Genomic DNA, 19544 nt, shown 5'->3' on the forward strand with positions numbered 1-19544 from the left:
GAAACAGAAATCATATATACCAACCAGAAATGTCTACATATTGCCAGGGGTGGAAATTAGCACCCGCCCCCAGCCAAATGCGGGTAAATATTGGTAAATATATCAAATTCACCCGCCACGGGTGAATTTGATCAACACATACGCCACTGTGGCGGGTTGGCAATTTAAACAGAAAAGATGTTATTTGTCTTCTTGACATATAGGGGCAGTAATGTGCTCGAGTTGCTGCTGTTACGTTGAGCCAGGTTCCCCCATCAGATACGGTTCCCCCTGCGTCTCCGTAAATAATGACTTATCTATTAACAGAATTATTTAGAGGGGCAAATATTTCTCATTAAAAAAACAAAAAAACATCATTCTTTTAAAAATAAAATGTGCTAATAATATCATAATACAGAGGAATAAACACAGTTAAGGAGTTGTTGGTAAATTATTTTTGTCCCATGTTTTAGAGGGGGAACCGATTATTTCAGATGGCTGAAATATTTGGTTCCCCCCCTGGTAACTTTTGCAAAAAAAGAACAAATGTCTCCAAATTCACAGGACTTATTGTCCATGATGAGAGGAATAAACACAGTTAAGGACTTTTTTGTAAATTATTTTTGTCCCATGTACCTGTTAAATATAAGCGGGTAGCACAAATAGACCTATGCCTTAAAAGCAGCAAGTGTCTGAAAAACATTACAACTTACATACAAAAACTTACAAAAGCACAAAGAAAAACTTCAAAAACGCTTCACAGAAATAAATTTCATTTGTCGGAATTTTTTATGCACAGATATGCATCTTTTAATGGTTTAAAATAAAAAAATAAAATAAAATAAGAAAAGTGTAGTTATTTCCATGCAGTGTCCAGAAAGAGGTGTTGTTCAGCTTGTAGGGCACCACAACTGCTTCCACCCACCTCCATGATCATTATCATATGAAATTACCTTTTGTCACAACAAAAAATAGTGGCTGGTAAAATATTTGAGTGGCTGGTAAAAAATTTACAATTTTTAATTTCCACCCCTGCATATTGCTAAAGGACAACAGAAGAACATACCGATGTGTTCCTGTCTAATCTCCTTACACCTATTGTAATACAGCATGAGCAATAAAACACACGTTCAAATCTTCTTTCCCTCCGCAACAACCCTCCCCTCCTATGTTCATTCAGTGGCTGGGAACATGTGCTCAAGTATCACTACATCAATAATAGAGCAGGATTTGGCAAGTGGCTTTGACGAAGGCACCGGAAGACACGATAATAGGATGCAAAAAATTTAGCATGGACATGAAAAGTGGCAACAGACTGATAAAATATTCACACACTAATTAGGGCCCAAAAATAGACAAAAATCTGTGAATGGGGAGCATAGAAATGCAGAGTGCTCATCAGCACAAGAGGTTCTACATATGAAGTCCATTAGGAGCAGAGGGACATGCTAATAGCAGCGAGAGTGGAAAAAAACCGAGGAGCCCCAACCCTCCGGTTTCTACAGGCAGTCAAAACAGAACAGAGGCTGAGAGCAGATGGGAGAGGTTTTTGAGAAAAAAAGATGCTTTTGTGGAAGCTGGGAAACTGTCCAGAAGAGGGCATCCTAAAACAATGTACAGTGATGAAGAGCGCATGAACATACAAACACATTCAGTGCAGTAATAATCACATTCACCACCAGAAGATACAAATCATTTCACCGCTATTACTTTAATAGGCACCTGTAAATCCTCAGGTCTCAGTATGAAGCTAAACTCGGGTCTGATTTGGGGCTGCCGTATTTGCAAATTAGTCTCATTCCACAATGTCAGTATTCATTTGTGGCATCCGTTTATCAAATGCAAATCCAAGATCATCCAATCCCTGCTTCTCACCAAAGGACTAAACGCAGTCGTTGAGTGCACCAACTATGTTGCCCTGGCAACAGGATGCCAAGGTAAGCGTTACTCTGCAAAGGCCCTGCTTTGAATTTCAGATTGAAAATTTGCATCCGCGCTGATCAATAAACTTTGACAGAAAGGGTTTTCAACAAAATCAAATGGTTTGCTGACGCTCTCCTGCCAAGTATCCAAGAGGAGTGCCGTGCCGTGCCGTGCCTTCCTGAGAGTGTAATCTATCAGATTAAAGACATTTTTTAAAGAGGTGAACTCTTTCTCACAATGAAATTGAAAGCAGATGCAGCAAAACGAATGTTGCCCTCAAGATAGCGTTCACACGTCTGCAGGGAAGTGTGAGCACATTCCTACAGATGCAAATGTTGTGAAATAAAAATCTCTATTCAGGCAGGGTTCGGTTCAAAATTTCCAAGGAAAAGATTTTTTTCTTTCATGCGTTTGCCCTGTCAAAACAGCCCTCTGTCAAAACATCAAGAGGTGAACACCTGGAGTCATTTTATATTTTGTGGCAACTCCTCATAGTGGAAAATCAAGTCTTATAAAATATCTCCAGGCTGTTTCATGATTGGCTGAACTCGCCAGGCATAAAAAGAGGACTGTCTGTCCCAAAAACAGCACGTTCTACCAATCTGGCATTCTTGAATATATAGATACAAATAGAGTGCATTACTTTAAAAATGTAATGCTCAGAATTACACTAAAACAAGCTTCTTATCTGCCAATGTGCAGATAATCTCGCCTTAATGGCCCATCAAATGTTAATTTCATGCTGTAAAATGCCTTAAAGTTATGACTCAGAGTTCCAAGCACCAACACTAACAGCTCTAACAACTTGCAAAGTATTTCACTACCCCCAAGGTTGCCGTGTTCTCGCTCTACCCCTGACTGTGTGTGTCACATCTGGACAGAGTGTGCAGGCAGAGATTAAAAACAGAACAAAAAGCATAACAGAGGACTAAAATCGCCAAAGGAGGATATCATTAATGGATGTGAGGCCATAAAAAAAAAGAAATTGCATCAGAGCAGCATTTTGGTCTTTGTTCATGGGATGAATGGTTCATGCAGTCTCAGTGCAGTCGGGAGGTTAGAGAGGTCGAGTCGCAAAAAGAGCACGCATAAAGAGGGAGAAAAAGAGTCATTATTAAGAAGACTGCGGCCAGGTACCTGAGTATATCTCCCTGCTCTTCAATTTCATCAGCAACCTCTTCATACCTGCAACGATGTGAAGAAGCCCATCATCATCACAAGTTGAAACACCAATTTCTTTTTTTCTTTCCCCTCCCTTTGTCATGTAGATGGAGAAAGATAGGCCTCTAATTTTCGACCATTCGGAAATCTTGTTAGAAATAGTTTGGTGTAGCGGCCAGCTCACAAAGAAATACAGCTGCAAAGCAGGACAAGAATTGGGGAAGTTATGTCTGTTTGTGGCCAAACAGAAAATATCCAAACTATGTGCTAAAAATCAGCCAGTAGGAAGGAATTTCGCCAGGAGATGAGATGAGATAAAGTGTACACAACAGAGACAAAAAACAGGTTGACAGAGAATTGTGTCTCCCCTCCATCAAGTATGCATTGCTTCTATCTCAGCACAGTATGTGACTGGTATGTTTAGTGGATAAGGGGACCTCTGTTCAGTCCTTACCTGTGTTCTTGTCTGGAAAGATACAGCAATGCTTCTGCAGTATGGCTGGCAGCACCTTCCAGGAAACAAGGGGCCGGGGGCGTGGGAGGAAGGAAGGCACGGTATGGTTTGTGGCAGGAGGAGAAAAGAGGGAAAAAGGAAAGACGTTAACATCACAGCAGCTCAAAGCAGATAAACGAGTGCAAGTTCAGAAGAAATGCGCCGGCAAACGCTGAGCCCCTCGTTTACAGAGAGGCAACAGATCCCCATTTCTGACACCATCTGCATCAAAGGAGCTGCTCCCAGATTTATCTTATTCTTCTGCACATTGATCTTAGCAGTGGAGCACTAAATGATGGTTGCAGCGTGGCTACATGCACGGAAGATTGATTTAAAACTCTCGGATTCAGTAAACAGTCAAACAGGATGTGACTGCATACATAATGCCCTAAAACCACAGAAGCGCGGCGTTAAAGCCAGAACACCAGAATCTGTTTTTGCTTCACCAGCAGCTTTGTTATGCCAGCAAACACAACAGCCACTTATTGCACAAGCCTGGGGTGGTCACACTAATCAATAATGCATACACACAATCAATTCTGTGAGGTGTTCACGAAAACCTCAGCTGATCTGAAGTTAAACATGCGCAGCAAACATTCTGCATTATTTGTGCACTTGTCAAAAACGATCTCCATACAGACCACATGATGCAGTTTATGTTATTATTATTTTTTTGTATGCTGACAGTTTTGTTAGGCTGTGCTGTGACACTGAATTTCATTATTCACAAGGAATAAGTAGACAAGATTTCTTTTTTTTTTAGAAAAGAAAAGACAAGACAGACAGACATGGAGGTGGATCAGCAGGTGCTAATAACCCTGTTTTGTCTTTCCGTCTGAGTGACAGCAATACTGCAGTATTGTGATATAAATACAGAACTCATCTTGTTTCCTTTACCTTTTTTTGTTCTTTTATTACAGTTATCATCACTTTACATTTGCACTTTTGTGGTTATCTAAGGCCCCTTTTTCTGGTAAAGTTATTTCTTTTCTCTCAGGGACTGAATAAAAAAAATCAGATAAGTGTTCCTTTTAATTCTGAAGCGAGTACATACGATGGTTCCTGTGAAAAGAAGAACTGATAGAAACAGTAGAAATGAACTCAAACGGCTCATCTTTGGAGGAAATTCGAGGAACTATAAAGGATAAATCATGCGAGAGAAAAAGCCTCAAGCACATTTACTTTTGTCATCCCCAATTATTTTCAAGTTTCCAGAACAAAAACATCATTCTGTTGTCACAGTAAAAGTCCTATCCAGAAACGTTGATAAAGTGCATACAAAAAGTCAAGATGTGTAAAATGTAAACAAAAGCAAATTGCAATGATTTTCAAATCTCATAAACCTATTTTTATCCACAATGGAACATAATAAAACATCAAATGGTGTGAGGGTGCATTAGTGCCTAATAGAAATGAGCAACTTACACATTTAGAGAGGAACCGTCAATGCAGAAAGGTTTATAAAGGTTTTAGAACAACAGATAGTCTTTTTAGGGAAGATCTTGCATATTTTAGAATGACAAAGCTAAACTGCATACTGTATCCATTATAACAGTATGTTGTTGTAGTAGAAGAGTCTTGGTGCTGCAGTCCAGACTTCTCACCAGTAGAAAACATTTGGTGCATCATGAAATGAAAAATCAGGCAAAAAAGACCCAAGACTGTTGAGGAGCTAGAATCCTCCATCAGACCAGAATGGGCCAACATTCTCCTCTAAAACCTCAAGCTGCTGCTCTCCTCAGGTCCTGGATGTTTGCAGACTGTTGTCAAAAGAAGAGGGGATGCTTCACCGAGAGAAACAAAATTATCTAAATTTTTCTAAAAATGAAACTTGTTCAAATTTCTAGTTTAAACATTTGATATGTTGACTGTTTCATTGTGAATGAGATTTGCAAATCATTCCAATCTTTTTTATTTACATTTTACACACCTCAGCTTCTTTATAACTGGCTTGTATTTGTCATTTAGTTTTTGAACTTCCTATCTAGCCTATTTCTACTACAAATGTCGAAGGCTAACATAACCTGCTAATCTCAGGTGTAACATTTGTGTTTTTAATAATATATCAAGTGCAACGCGGTGCAAATATAAAAATCTTTCCTGGTTTAAAATGCATTCACTTGTAGTTCTTGGTTTAAATTTTATTAGATTTACTCAAAAACCAAACACAAGGCTGTGGGGATCCCTTTGCATAAATAAACTAGAACATTCAAAACACAAAAATTGATGAAGCAGTCACAGAAAAAGCGTGAAGCATGATCATCGACTAAAATGAACAAACGAATGGACCAATCCAGGTGGCTCACACATCATCTGAGTCTGGGAGAAAACTTTTTTACACTGACATCAGCGCTCTGAAAATGGTCCCAGATGTGAAAGTACTGATGACTTCTTTGCAGCGAACATATCCATTAGTCTGGGAGATTGTTTTGTCTGGTGTTTGATGGCGTCTGCCCTCATGAAAATGAAGAGAGAGGATGAGAAGCAGCCTTCATAATTGAACTTGTGAATAAACTAGCGGTCATCAATGCACAGTTGTAAAACCAAACAGTTCAACAGAACATCTCTTAACTTGTTGTCCTTGAATTTTTAACATTTATCGCACATTTATCGCACGCGCATACTGACTCGGCACTAATTTCCACATACTACATCTGCGGGGTCCAGGCAATTATCGCAAGTGGCGGCGTATAATAGGATATCTCGCCGCCCGCTGCTGAGGGGTAGAGTGCAGCCCTCGGTGAGCTGATGGAGATCTGAGAGCGTGAACAGGAAGTGGAGTCACTCCGCTGCATTCAAAGCCACTCCTGTCTATCTGAGCACCGTCTGCTCCTTTCTATCCACTCAAGCGATGAAATGCAATGCTGTAATGATTGAGCAGGTGAGAAGATTTGCACTCAGCCCTGCAGTTACTACGGCTGACGTGACATCCAGGCAGACAAATTACTTAAATTACTTACTTATTAAAAATGCTTTTCAGTGTGATGAGATTAATGTGAATGACACACCAAACTCGGGGCTCGGAGCTGTTTCAACACCACTGAGTATGTGACAAATTAACTTTATGCAGTATAATACATACTTTTCTGTTAGAGAAACTAACTGAACTGAACTGGATTTGACTGACGTGTGAATATGTTTAACAAAATATTACACAGAATTCATTTTACTGATCCTAGATTTATCCCAAAATTGATCATCCAAAACAAACTTTCGTACAATTATAATATATTGTACCGTATCATATTGTATTGTATTGTGTCATATGGTTCTATAACAGCATATTCTCTAAATATAAACAGGTTTATTTGGAGTTTATTGTCCCTGTAGTTTAGTTACATGTTGAGCTTTGTGATAAAAGCAAAAAACTGTACATTTTCAAAACAGTCTTTAAGGGATCTACTCAGAACAATCTACTTCCCAGTCTTTACTATGATACCCATTTCAATTTGTTTTATATTCTTTGTTCTTTGAAAGTGAATTTTCTCATTAGCATTTATATCATTCAAAAGAAATTAATACTATTACTAGTGCTTTTCATCGCCTGTCACCAGATAGCAAAAGGTGGGCAGTAATGTAAGTTTAGGTTTTTAAATTCGAACGTAGCATCAGTAAGAACATATGGGTGCAATACAGGAAAATGACAAAAGAATTAAACATCAGTAAATATTGCCCATTTAAAACAGTTTGTGGTGTTTATTTCTAAGAGCCTGACAAGCAGTCATTTTGCAAGCTAAACTGTAAATTTACATATTCAGGCATGATTTTGCCTTGTTCATGATGCAGCAGATGAATTGAACAGTCTGGACCAGTTCAACACGTGTCTTGTGATAAGATTCTGCTCAACCAACTAAAGCTAAACTATAGACAAGGGAACAATAAGCATTTTAGAGAGACAAAAAAAGTTCAATATTTTTCTGTCACTGGTGTGTGCCACTGTATTGTCTCTTTGACAGATATTAATTGCAATTTGTTGTCAAATTTATGCTTGCGAGATTGCAAAAGCTTTAACATCAGGACAAAAGATTTCTGCTACAGGTACGATTGTAAAAGGATTGAGTAGAGAGGTAACCATGTGACAGACATGTCTTTGAACTTGAGAACATATTTTCAATTTCTCATAAAAATAAAACATCCCTTCTGTTAAATGATCACTGGTGGGGGGAACAAAATGCAGCGACATTAATGTGTGATCTTTACTTCACTTCTTATGAGTGTGTCATGTACCAACGGAGAAGTGGAAGAGGGTATAAAAAGAAGTGAAAAACACGGAGCTGAAAGTCCGCCGACAAGGTCAGAGGCAAATGGTGCAAACTGGGTGCCGGATGGTTGTCAGAGCTACAAATGGAACAACGTGGCGTGATGTCTGTGCTTTAAAGGTGAGGGTAGAACACAAAGTAACCAGCCCACAGGAGAAGTCTGTCAGCAAAAAAGACAGACGTTATTGGGGTTTTGAAAAACCGAAAACCTGAACATTGACACTGAGTGCATCAGAGAGTTGGGTGTCAGAAGGTATGGTATGTACAGTTTTTCCTCCGAAAATGGCTGAGTCTCTGGTTACTTGGGACGTGTGCTTTTACAGCAGCACGTCGCTACAAATAAGTCATTGTCAACTCCATAAATACATTTCCCAGATAAAAGATAACATCAAACTTCATGCCTATATATTTTTTTATTTTTCCTCTCATTATTGAGTTTTAGAACCATCGGTGTGTTTTATAATCACGGTATGGGTAAGATACTGGGTTGTTTCAGCAGCCAGGTTTTATTTATTTATTACAGATAACCTGAAGCATCTGCCTAATCGCTGTAATGCTACAAGAAAGATTTATTCAACAGCCTGAGCACATTAAGGTAATTAAAGGAATGAATTTTTCCCAAGAGTTTAATCTTTTTTTTCCCCACTCTCTCAGTCTGATCAAAAACCTTCTTGTTTTGACAGTTTGTCATTAATATGGGCTCCTTTACTTCAGGTCTGGGCTTTTCTTCCACAGCGATAGTATTACAGGACATGCGTCTTCCTTAAGAGAAGACTTGTACCTGAATAATGTCGCATTATACATTTTGACAGGGCATTAACACGGGAGGCCATAAGGGACAAATTTAGAATTCTAATTAGACCACAAGATGATTTACCTTCGCCTCTAAGCAGAGGGTTTTAAAAGGCTTGCAGCTGATAACACACATGGTCACACATGCCTACATTGTGAAAACTTATGGAATGATGAACATAAAAAAATAAATAAATATGTCTCACTAGACCAAAAACATGTCTGTATTAACTACAACTTAGTTGGCTTTCATGGGGTCACATCTGACTTAAGTCTAATTGGTGGCTCCTGTGCTAACATCAACCCTGGGAGAAAACACAGACACCCACCTGTGTGGAAAATCTGAGACATTAACACAAAGCTGATGAACTGGAGAGATTTGCGGCGAAGGTGCGCACCCTTACACGCTCACACACACTCGGCTCTCATGCATTATTAAATCCATAAAGCAGTGTCCCATCAATCCCCTTCACTCCCGCCGCATCCCTCTGCTGAAGCCAAACTATTACAGATGTGCAGGGGCATTCATCAACGAATGAATAGGTGCGTAAAGAGAGAGGAACACACGGAGACGAAGAAAAATGATAAAAAGAATAAGGGAAAATGTTAAAGTGAATAAAAAAGGAGCTAAAGAAGAATAGAGGGAAGCACTAACACATCTGTCAGGGTGAGTGAATGAATAAGGAAAGACTCAGGAATATCTTCAACATTTACCAGTGGCTGGACAAATATACATCCACCTCTGAATCTCTCCAACTGTAAACCAACATTATATCAGCACGTAGAGAAATGAAGGGCTTTAAGTTCGCTGTGCATCCTCAAGTAGATGAAGAGAGCTTTATTGTGTCGCTGCCAAGCAGGCAAAGTCCGCACCAGCTTCTCACTGACAGCCCTTTTGTTCTGTCTGTGTGTCTAAGCTTTTGTAGCCTTAGAAATATATTGAAAGAGATGATCTTAGTTTTCGGTCCTGGATTAATTTAACTCAAGTGGTAGCTTTTAATAAGGCCGTCTTTTTTTTTTTTTTGAGCAGAAAAATTACCCGGAAAGATGAGCAACAGTTTTCCATCTTGTATGAATCATGCAAAGTTTAGTGACAGTTTCTCAATGGCAACTCTTTTGTAGTCATTGTCTGATTAGGCAGAAGCGTTGGGCCAATGAGATCATTTGTGGAGCCTTCGAGAGCTGGTCAGAAAAGCAGTCACGTGAGGACCTACAGCAGTGACTTTCACCTACCCTCGTGCAAATTGCCTTTACTGTTATAGCTGGTTACATACACCCTGAGCATGCAAGCAGAGAACACACACAGCCACACGCATGACGACGACGCCAATTTAATTTCAAGTAAATTGCATTTGCTTCTCGCTACAAGTCTATGGCACTTACCACTTGCCTAATAAATAAATGGAACAATCTGCTAAGATCCTGAATAAACCAAGCAGAAAAATGCATGTTCCAGGTACAGTACGAGCTTCTGTGCACTTGTCAAGTCCACACACAGTGAAATGCATGCCGCTGTGTGCCATTGAAGAAAACCTGGCTGGCCATTACTGTCTAAAAATAAAAGTCTGTATTATTGAACAGGTTAGAGCATTGTGGAGAATCACGGTAAGGCTTTAAACCACTAAGGCGAACAGCAATAACTCCTGGGCGCTCCCGCAGAATTGCAATGAATGTAGTCCCCCTATTTTTAGTACTCCTCTGATTATGATGTCTGCCTATCTGAGTGCAGGCAGCCAGCACTTTGTCACTCACTGTGCGTGCTGAGTGCCGCACATTGCCGTGGATCCGGCAGCCGTGCTGAGGCAAGCTTTCCGTCCAACTTTCCTTCCGTGTCACTCAATCACAGGGATCAACTGGAGTTGAGACATCAACACTTCCAGCTGCATCCGATTGTAACCAACACAACTTATTATCCGACAACAAACAGAAATAACATTTTTATGAAAATAAGCAGTTTACTCCGGTTCTTATTTTTTCAATTTCCCCTAGCTGCAACATTTCTATACCGTTTCTCACACCACACACATTAGTAAAAATCGTGCAAACAGTGCATATGCTCCCCTTCGTCACTGCAATGCATTATGTAACAATAAATGTGTATAGTTTTCTAGACCTTCCAGTCATCCAGCGCCTTCTCCTGTTAAACTGCAGGGAGCTCCACTCTCATTCAAGATTGCCAACACTAGCCACACCACTCTGTCAGGCAGTCAGTGAAGCTCATCCACCCACAGAGACTACAGTCAGCACAGCCTTTACAGTATTACGTGACTGTGCACAAAAGCAGAAGTCTTCAAGAGATCAAACATGATTCATCATTCAGCAGAGAAGTTACCCCCCAAGCAAAGATTTCCTTTGCATGAAATTGCTCTTTGTCCAGACCTCCTACTAAGAGGTAAAGGTAAGTGGATTGACACTGAAGGGATTTTAACATATGAATAGTGGTCAAATCTCATGTGCAAGCAAAAGTGATGCAAAAAACAAAATGCATTTTACTGTTTGCATCCACATTAATTGGATGTGCGATTCATCCAAGCACAATTAGCTGAAAATCCTGCAACCAAACAGCTTAAACACATCCATTTGATATTTATACTCATGCATACTGTACATCCTGTTATTTACTGTAAAATGATTTGCTGTGTGCTGGTGGGGAAAAAAAGAAAGAAAGAAGGAAAGGGGAAAGAGGGGGGAATTACCTTTTTCAGAGCTGACATTCTGGGCGGATCCTCCTCCCACGAAGTCCGCTCACATGCTGAGGTCCCAAGCCAAGTTTGATGGGTGCGCAAATCTTAACTCAGCCCTGTGCTGATGCTGAACCATGAGGTACCTGCTTGGTATTCTCATCTCGCTTCCAGCCCGTCCTACAGCTGGCTTGGTGTGCGCAAGCCCCAAACTCCTGTTATTACAGGCTTCAAACACAAGGGGAGCTCTTGCTTGATTAAACACTCTTCAGTGACAAAAGTTGGCAATTTAAATGAACAATAAATTAAATTAGATTTGGTGATTTTGTCAAAATTTTAGGTTCATTGTCAAAAAAAGTAGTATAATTTGTCGTGCATATGATTATAACCCTAATTACACACACGTATTGTTATTTTAATCATGTAGTCAGACTGTCAATTTTCCTGTGCTACATCTATGATATTGTATTAATTAAAAAAATACACATGCCGATTTAAAGAAGGTGTTTAACTTACTCAGACCTAGAGTTATATCAAGACAGTAACGACTCAGTTTTGTATAAATTTAAGTTTACTTTAATATATATGTTGCTTAAATGCAACCTCGCTGTCAAAATACCTGATTTACCCAGGATATATTTTAAAGAAGTAATATTTTCAAGCCGATTTAAAGACTGGTTTTAGTTGACCCAGTCTTAGTCGAGACTGTAAGGCTATTATATGTTTAAAAATTAAAATCCGCTTTAAATTAGTCGACGTCTGAATGGAGATTGGCGCAGCGGACTAAGGTTTCCGTTTGTTTGTACATTGAGTGAGTGGAAGCGGTGCAGACGAGCTTCAAACATTAGTCTAATTTGTAGAGCCGCCTTTCTCGATAACTTTATGGCTTCTTCAATCCGCCGAAATGTAATGATAATGTAATGATAGTGATATTTTACCTTATTGTGATACTCGATGAAAGACAACAGCTAAAGGAGTTGCATTTTTGAAGAGCATTTTCCGGCTGAGGTAACTTTAGCTAGCTCGCTAGCTTAAGCGCCTAGCCATTTGAAACGCTAATATCTGTGCCTTTCTCGCCTCAAATACGTACGATATGTTGACATGGCACACAGGAAACAAGGTGAGCACTACGTGTTGTCTACAAAAATTACTAAACTATTGCCAAAGTACGTAGTTTGTGACTAGCTAAGCCGGTAGTGCAGCTTGTTTCAGGGTACTGCTAACTAGCTCTGTTGTAAACAAACGCACGTGCTGCACTGTCAAACAACAGGACTTTATTTTCTCCACAAAAGGCTACTTCTGTAGTTTATTAAAGGCAAGCAATTGCAATAAAAAATTGAAAAAAAACAAGCATTTTTTTTAGTTTACTGTCCTTAGCCAGTCGTTTACATTTGAAGTAAATGCATCCATTGTTTTGAACACTTTGTAAAGTTTTAGAAACATCATTTAAGGCTCACAAGACTTGTATGAACGCATACATGTAAATAGCATCTTCATAATTTACTTTAAACATATAAGTGGTGAAATGAAATTCATGACAGGATGGGGAACATGCATTAGGAGAAAAACAGATTTTAACAACTACATGTGTGGTCTTTTTCTCCTATGATTTAACAGTGTTTCAATCAAAAGTCCTTCAGAAGCTCTATCCTGCCTCTTCCACACTGAGGAAGGAGCACAGTCCACCTGTCGCTGTAGAGGCTCAAGCCAAAACATCAGCTGTGAAACGAAAAGCATCTGGGCAGGACACTGTGTTGGGTAAGATCACATTCGCTCTGTAAACATCTGCAATCGTTGCCACACACTTTGCTCCTGGTTTGAATCCAAATCCAGTGTTTTTGTTTGCCACGTTTGTTCCAGGAGATGCAGGAAAGACGCAGAACGCATCCAACCCTCGCCCTCGGATGTACACAGTCCTACCCCCTCCTCCAGACTATAATATACATACGGATAAATCTGTCACGCTTCCCCAGCTTCAAAGCGTAAATAGTAGTGAGGATCCAGCTGGTAAGACAGCCATAAAGCTTTTATTTTATGGACTTAAGCTTCGCACCATTTAGCTAGCAGAAATTTATGATCAGCATGGTTTATTTCTCAATGTTGCCTCTCCTAAATGTTAAAGTAATGCTTCATGATCCTCATTCCAACTCCAGTTAAAGGAAATATTCATAGAACACCAGTTGTGTTTTAACTGAGGGACACTTGAATGCAGCACAGATAACGATAACTTTTATGTCTTTTACGGAAGTGTTTTACAAAATATGTGCATAACTCAGCTTGAGAGTAATTTGTAATTTTTGACACGGTATTTTAGACTGACTAGTGAGCTTCTAAATGGCAAGTTGAATTTTCTGGCTGAGTGATTCCTTTGCGATTGACGTGCATCACTTAAAAGCTTAAAATTTAAAAGCCCTAATTGTCGTCATTACCTTCACTATTACTTACCTCAGCTTCTAATGCTTAAAATGAATTATAGTTGCTGATTTGTTCAGGGCGTCATTTCAGAGCAGTCACTGAAATTAGTGAGATTAAATTTAAGAAGTTGAAAGCAGAATATTGGTTCCCTGAGCATGTTTTTTTATGTATGTTTTAAGACGCTTTGAGCCTTGAATGAAACCCCAATCCAGATTACTGTTTAAGACAAATGCAATAAATTAGGGAGGACATTTAGGCTTGGCTTAACTCAATCCATTACTACAGAAAATATACACAGTTTGTACATATAAAAACAATTTTAAATATTTATGTGTACAAACTAAAAGACTTGGCCGTGAGATTAAACACTCAAATATATGCTCTCATGCACTCAAAACATAAACACTTCACTTATTTTTTATTTTAAACTAAAATGAGCCATAGTGTCTGTGGATTTTTTTCCCTTCAGTTTTATAATCACTTGCACTCTTTTGTGGTTCATTATAAGGAGAGTGAAGATGCAGCAGAGTACACGGGGCCTTTCTTGGCAAATAAGACACTGATTCTGGACGTGTTTTGTTATCTGTAATTGCAGAATATTGTAACAAAATAGAAAACTAGCACTGTTATTTAAGCATCACTCAGAAAAAAGTAAAGAAATCCCCAGAATTCACTGCCCATTGCGGTTTAAGACACTTTTGACCGTTTTCTTAAAGTCAGGGCAGTTTTGGAGCTTTATTAAAGGATTTTTACAAGATAGGAGCACTGTTCTACATGTGCTAAATGTTTAACCTTAGCTTCAGTTTGACGTAACCTGCTTTCAGACACACATTTAGAGATTCAGAAAAGAAAAATTCTTCTAACCACCATAGATGTTTTATATTTGACAGTTTCCTTCAGAAACTGACTTCACACCAGCTGACTTTGTCGATTAGAGTGCAATCAGCTTCAAAGAAGGGATATGTAATTATAGGATTCTGTTGGGACATTGATTGGTTTGAAGGAAACCTGCAGTTTCTTAGTGTTTGAAAGATTGTAGAGTTTTAAATGCACCGCTGCTTTTGTCTTTTTCTTTATCCCCCAATGTGTTAAGACGCTGGTTGTTCTTTTGATGATGTCAGCAATCTCTATTTTAGGCTGATTACTCTTTAAATAACTGGTGCTCATAGAAACCGTCAAAGATTAAGCATGATTAAAGAGTTTGCTCTCTTGTTGCTGGCAGGTGAAAGTGTCCACGGGAGCAAAGAAGAAGTGGATGAACAAAATGAGGCAGAGGAGCAAAGCAGAAGGAGGAGAAGAAGGAAGAGGAAGAAAGCTCCTCTTCAGGAACCCGGGAAAGATGAGGCTCCAGTGAACGAGTCCAGCCCAGGTCAGAGTCAGGTGCCTGTAGATGAGGGAGAATGCATTAGCAGGAATAAGAAGAGAAAACTAAAGAAGAAAATGCGCAAAAAGAAGCTTCTGTCCATGGGTCTGGTGCCCAGGGCTGCTCCACTGGAGTTCACGTACATTAAAGAGGAAGAGGAAGATGATGAGAGAGGAGCTGCTGAGTTGTCAGAGTTCCTGAGGACAACAGCAGAAATCTGTATGTCAGATTGTAAGTATCAACCACTTGTATTTGCTTTTTGCACTGAATCATTGGTTACTTCAAACCCACATGCTAAAAATCCCAAATGTTCTTCACAAACATACCATTTTGTTTTTCAAAAACACTAAAAATGTTTCGGCATTGTCTGTTGACAATCTCCTGACTGCCCCGCAATTACATATACGTACATATTTTTTTTTTAACCAAACAATTTAACCAGTATTTACCCAATACAAATATGTATTTGTACGTTGTTAATATAATTTCAGAAGTTTCCACGGAGTTGGTAAATGTGTGCTTCTGTAACGAGAAAGTGAGCTGGGTCCAATCTTGCAGCCCCGAGTGCAGCGCCTGAACATATGCATTTGTGTTTAGTTCGAGTCATTTATTTATGAGCCGGTGCTCATAAATAAATGCATCTGCTGCAGTGTCATTTGAAGTGCAGCTAAAGGATTCATAAGCCAGATGTTAGTTGCAGCAGATGTTTTGACTTGACCACGGTCAAAAACAAACAAATTGCAAAGTATTTTAAAAACTACAGAGTAAATCTGATTAAATATAAAGATTACTTCCTGAAGCCAAAGAACAGTATCAGTTTCTGCACACAGAAATCAACGGCTTTCTTCAGTCTCTCGTTTTTTCCCAGAGTAACAAGTTCATTTAGCTCCAAGCTGCACTTGAGATCAGCTGATTATTTCAAGGCGTCACCCAGTGAATAATTTATAAGGTCTGTAAACAGAAATTAAACTGAGATACATCTGCAGAAATATGTGCTGTCTATGGAGGCTTAGAAAAAAAAAACAGTCCTGCTGTGTCTCTTTTTTTGGTTGATGTTTGTGTAAAGCAAGATCACTCCAGCTGGCAACAAATATTCTTCAATAAAAGATTTCCAAACGAATTTGTCTAAAGATGAGCTACGGACAGATGTTGGCTTCAGGTATCTGGAAATAAGAAAACACTTTAATTTTAAATTTGCATCTGTGCAAAAACCTCATTTAGGAAAAACAATATAAGGGTACATTTGTATTTCATCCATGATTTATTGATAATTTGTTGTGTTGTACACGTTTTTTCCTTATTTTTATTGGATAAAATCTTGATTTTTACACCATAAAACCACTAAGCATACTGTGTTTGTAAAGTTTTCTTCCTATAGCCAAGAATAAGCTGTTGTGATTTAAGTAAATGGATTATAGAGCAACATATAAAAGAGGATCTTTTAATTCAAGACACTTTCTGATAAAAATGTTATGTACACTGTTGTTAAGCACAGCTAAAATATTAAAGAAAAATGAAGGTCATGGGCACATTTCAAGCAAAACATAAAAAAGCTTTCAATCATTTATTATTTTGAATTAAAATCTAAAACTACGTAGTCCGGCACCTCATTTGTGTTTTTAGATTTTTCATCAAGTAATGTTCATTTTAATAAAGTATTTAAAACTTTTGTGTGCCCTAGATCCACTTTTTTTAAACATTTGTTATTTATTTTATAACATATTCAGTGTAACTTGGCTTCCTTTATTTATTGTTGTTTACAACCTTTGGTAAATAATACATTATAGACTCAAGAAACCTTGTCATTAGAATCACTTCATTGTGTTTTCTCTTTAAATGCTTGATTGCAGCGCTCCGGATATTGATGTCTTTTTTTTACAGACTCATTTCCTGTGCACTTCTCCAGCCTCGCTGCATGCAGTACGGACGCCTCACCTGTCCGCTGCAGTGGATGACCTTCTGGCCAGCATCGAGAGTGGAAACAAGCCCGACTCCGTCCTGAAGCAGCTCTGCCGTCTCAAGGCCTTTGTTCAACTGAAAGATACAAACAGTCTGGAAAAGGCACTGATGGAGCTCAGCAGCAACCCCTCCATGTCTGCAGGTGATTAACAACCTTTTTTTTTTCAGGAAGTGTTAAGCATGTGTTATGGAAATGGGTTAGTTGGAGGCTTCTATTGAATGCTGCTTCGTTCATGTTGTTGGAACCTTCACTGACCTGTCCCTGCAGGTTAATACATGCCTCGGTCTGCCCTGACTTGCCTCCTGTTATGTATGCCCAAACATTAATATTTATTTCTCACCTGAGTACACCTGTCCTTACTTGCCTGCATCAGGCTTTACCTGTACTTACCTGCCCACAGTTAGTTAAAACCGGGGACGGTCTTGTCCTTAAGTCTACTCACGGGTTAACGCTGGCGGACATGTTTCATCTTGCCTCAACTCTTGTCAGCAGCCAAAACATTTCTTGCATCCCCAGACACCTTCTCTCCCTCCCGAGTGTGTGTACTTGTGTTTTCTGGCAAGCACTCGTAGAACAGGATGAGAAGACTTTGACAGTGCTCCTTGCAAATCGGGGTTTGTTTGAAAACCAGTCTGCAGGAAAGCAGCCGGAGGACTTGTCATATTGATGGCCACAAAGTGATGCTTGTCCGTGAAATGACAGGTTTCCTGTCTCGCCAGCAGAGCTCACACGAGAATCCTCTTCACCCACCTGTTCAACATCTGCCTCAAAGCTTTTAAAGTCCTCTACCACTCCACTCTCATCATACGTTATGACTCATGCTTCCATTCAAGTTTTTTTTTTTTTATCAGGCATGACAGCAGATTGCAGATTCGTTCAATTACAGTTCATCAAGTTCAACAACAGAGAAATTTGTGAATCAGTATTTTCTGTAAGGCTTGTGGCTGTTTAAGTTATTTTTGCAATGCCAGCATTTTAAGCTTTTTAGGTTTCATAACACATCCTGTGCAAAAGAAATATAACAGTTTTAGTTTTCTCTAATATTATCCAGCCCCTAATTTTGTAGCATCTGACTTCATAGCTGTGGATCAAAGCATTTTTTTTTTTTTAACGTTAGATTTAATTAACATTCGTATTACCATCCACCCTTAGTCAAGCATCATTTTGTACTTCAGTGTAACCCACATTCACCGGCATGCAGGAGGTAATCCAGGTGCATGCGTGCTTTTAAAGCTCTTTGAGTGAATTTTCCAAAGCTCTCCTCAGTCTGTCTACCCCCTAGTGAGGCAATTACTAAACCAAAGGAACAGCTTTTTCTTTAAGCATATTGTAGTTCGTCCTAGAATTCTTTTCGTAAATAGCACTGGATTCCACACAACGCACAGTTGAACTCTTCAAGAAAAGGTTGAATAAGATCCAGAGAGTCTGCGTGAATTAGTGTGTAGGAGGCCGATTTGAAGATTTGCTGGAAACATTGAGTGCTCTTGTGTTGTCAGCCGTAACTCAATCGTTGCATTGTCTTTCTGTTGCAGGGGAAACCGCTGCAGTTGTTTCGCTCTTCAAATATTGGATCACAGACGTTCTTCCTTTGCAAAGAGACGGGGAGACGAGACGTTCTACTGCACGCCCTTAGGACTGTCAGTCACAGAGGTGCTGCTGAAGGATCGTTTCTGCCGGTTCTGAAAATGATGAGCTTTTTATATAGTTTTATAATTAAATATTTGACATTTCATGTTTTGATTATAAACACTTCTATCTGCTTAATGAGTTGGAAAACTGGTGAGCCTTGTCTTTCTGTCTCAGATCATCACAGCGTCCACTTTCACTTCTCCGACTGTGGGAACAAAATGGCAGCACACTGTTGTTGATAAACTGTTTAAACCAGCACCACCTGGGGAGTTCGGAGCTTAACCCTCTGCATCAGCAGCAAACCCGTCTGCAGCTCAGGACAGCTATTTTAATGCAGTTTCCAGTGGCTCAGTGTCTGGCAACGAGTTCAGGGAAAGGACGAGCAATTATCTCAGCGGGATGGTGACAGTTTGGTGACCTGAGTGAGAGCTTCCTGATATTTACCAAATTCAAAGGAGCAGTAGTTCTAAAAATAGGCTGCACTAGTTGACAGCACCGGGTTACACCAAAAGAGACAGATCTTTAGGTGTAAAATGCAGCATTTAGCACAAAGACTACCATCTGTGGACTCCATTCATAGACGGAAACATAATGTGCTGAATCTGACTGATTATTTTGACATTATCCAGAGGCGAGAATAAGGGCAGTTGTTGTGTGGCATTACATAAAATTAATGCAATCATTTTAGGCAAGCTAAAGGCTCAAAGGATTTCAGTGCTGGAACAACTGGAGAAATATCTCAACAACAGGCTTATTAGTGTCAAGTTCAAACAATCTGATCCGCTTTACGTTGTCTTCTTTTTGTTCGCTTACTGTTACACGTTCTCTAAATCAGCTATATAGTTTTTAGTAAAGGCATAGACTGGTGACCATCCTGCCTTAAACACAC

At 39.3% G+C, this 19544-nt stretch overlaps 2 protein-coding genes across 8 annotated transcripts in view; one reads left to right on the top strand and one right to left on the bottom strand.

Annotated features, from left to right (window-relative positions):
• The window catches only part of dlgap2a (discs, large (Drosophila) homolog-associated protein 2a), a 142056-nt gene extending 130374 nt beyond the window's left edge, over positions 1-11682 (bottom strand). For all 6 annotated transcript variants that reach the window (XM_025005828.2, XM_025005827.2, XM_025005825.2 and 3 more), the window contains exons 1-3: positions 11304-11682; positions 3518-3572; positions 3040-3087 (exon numbers count right to left, since the gene is read on the bottom strand). In XM_025005828.2, the coding sequence (XP_024861596.1) occupies positions 3040-3087; positions 3518-3572; positions 11304-11321 (121 nt within the window). In that variant the 5' untranslated portion in view covers positions 11322-11682. The remainder of the gene's footprint in view (positions 1-3039; positions 3088-3517; positions 3573-11303) is intronic.
• A 376-nt stretch (positions 11683-12058) lies between these two features.
• Positions 12059-18802, top strand: LOC108233534 (glutamate-rich protein 1). Of its 2 annotated transcripts, none has more exons than XM_025005757.2 (6): positions 12059-12408; positions 12906-13046; positions 13122-13295; positions 14926-15297; positions 16973-17167; positions 18559-18802. In XM_025005757.2, the coding sequence occupies exons 1-6, from the start codon at positions 12390-12392 to the stop codon at positions 18657-18659; spliced, it is 1002 nt and encodes a 333-aa protein (XP_024861525.1). In that variant the 5' UTR covers positions 12059-12389; the 3' UTR covers positions 18660-18802. The 2 variants fall into 2 exon arrangements, with proteins under 2 accessions (XP_024861525.1, XP_017267565.1); XM_017412076.3 differs by having other exon boundaries at positions 12062-12408; positions 13149-13295.
• Positions 18803-19544: the final 742 nt, after the last annotated feature.

This window comes from Kryptolebias marmoratus, linkage group LG10 (assembly GCF_001649575.2).
Source record: "Kryptolebias marmoratus isolate JLee-2015 linkage group LG10, ASM164957v2, whole genome shotgun sequence".
In the NCBI taxonomy this organism is placed as follows: domain Eukaryota; kingdom Metazoa; phylum Chordata; class Actinopteri; order Cyprinodontiformes; family Rivulidae; genus Kryptolebias; species Kryptolebias marmoratus.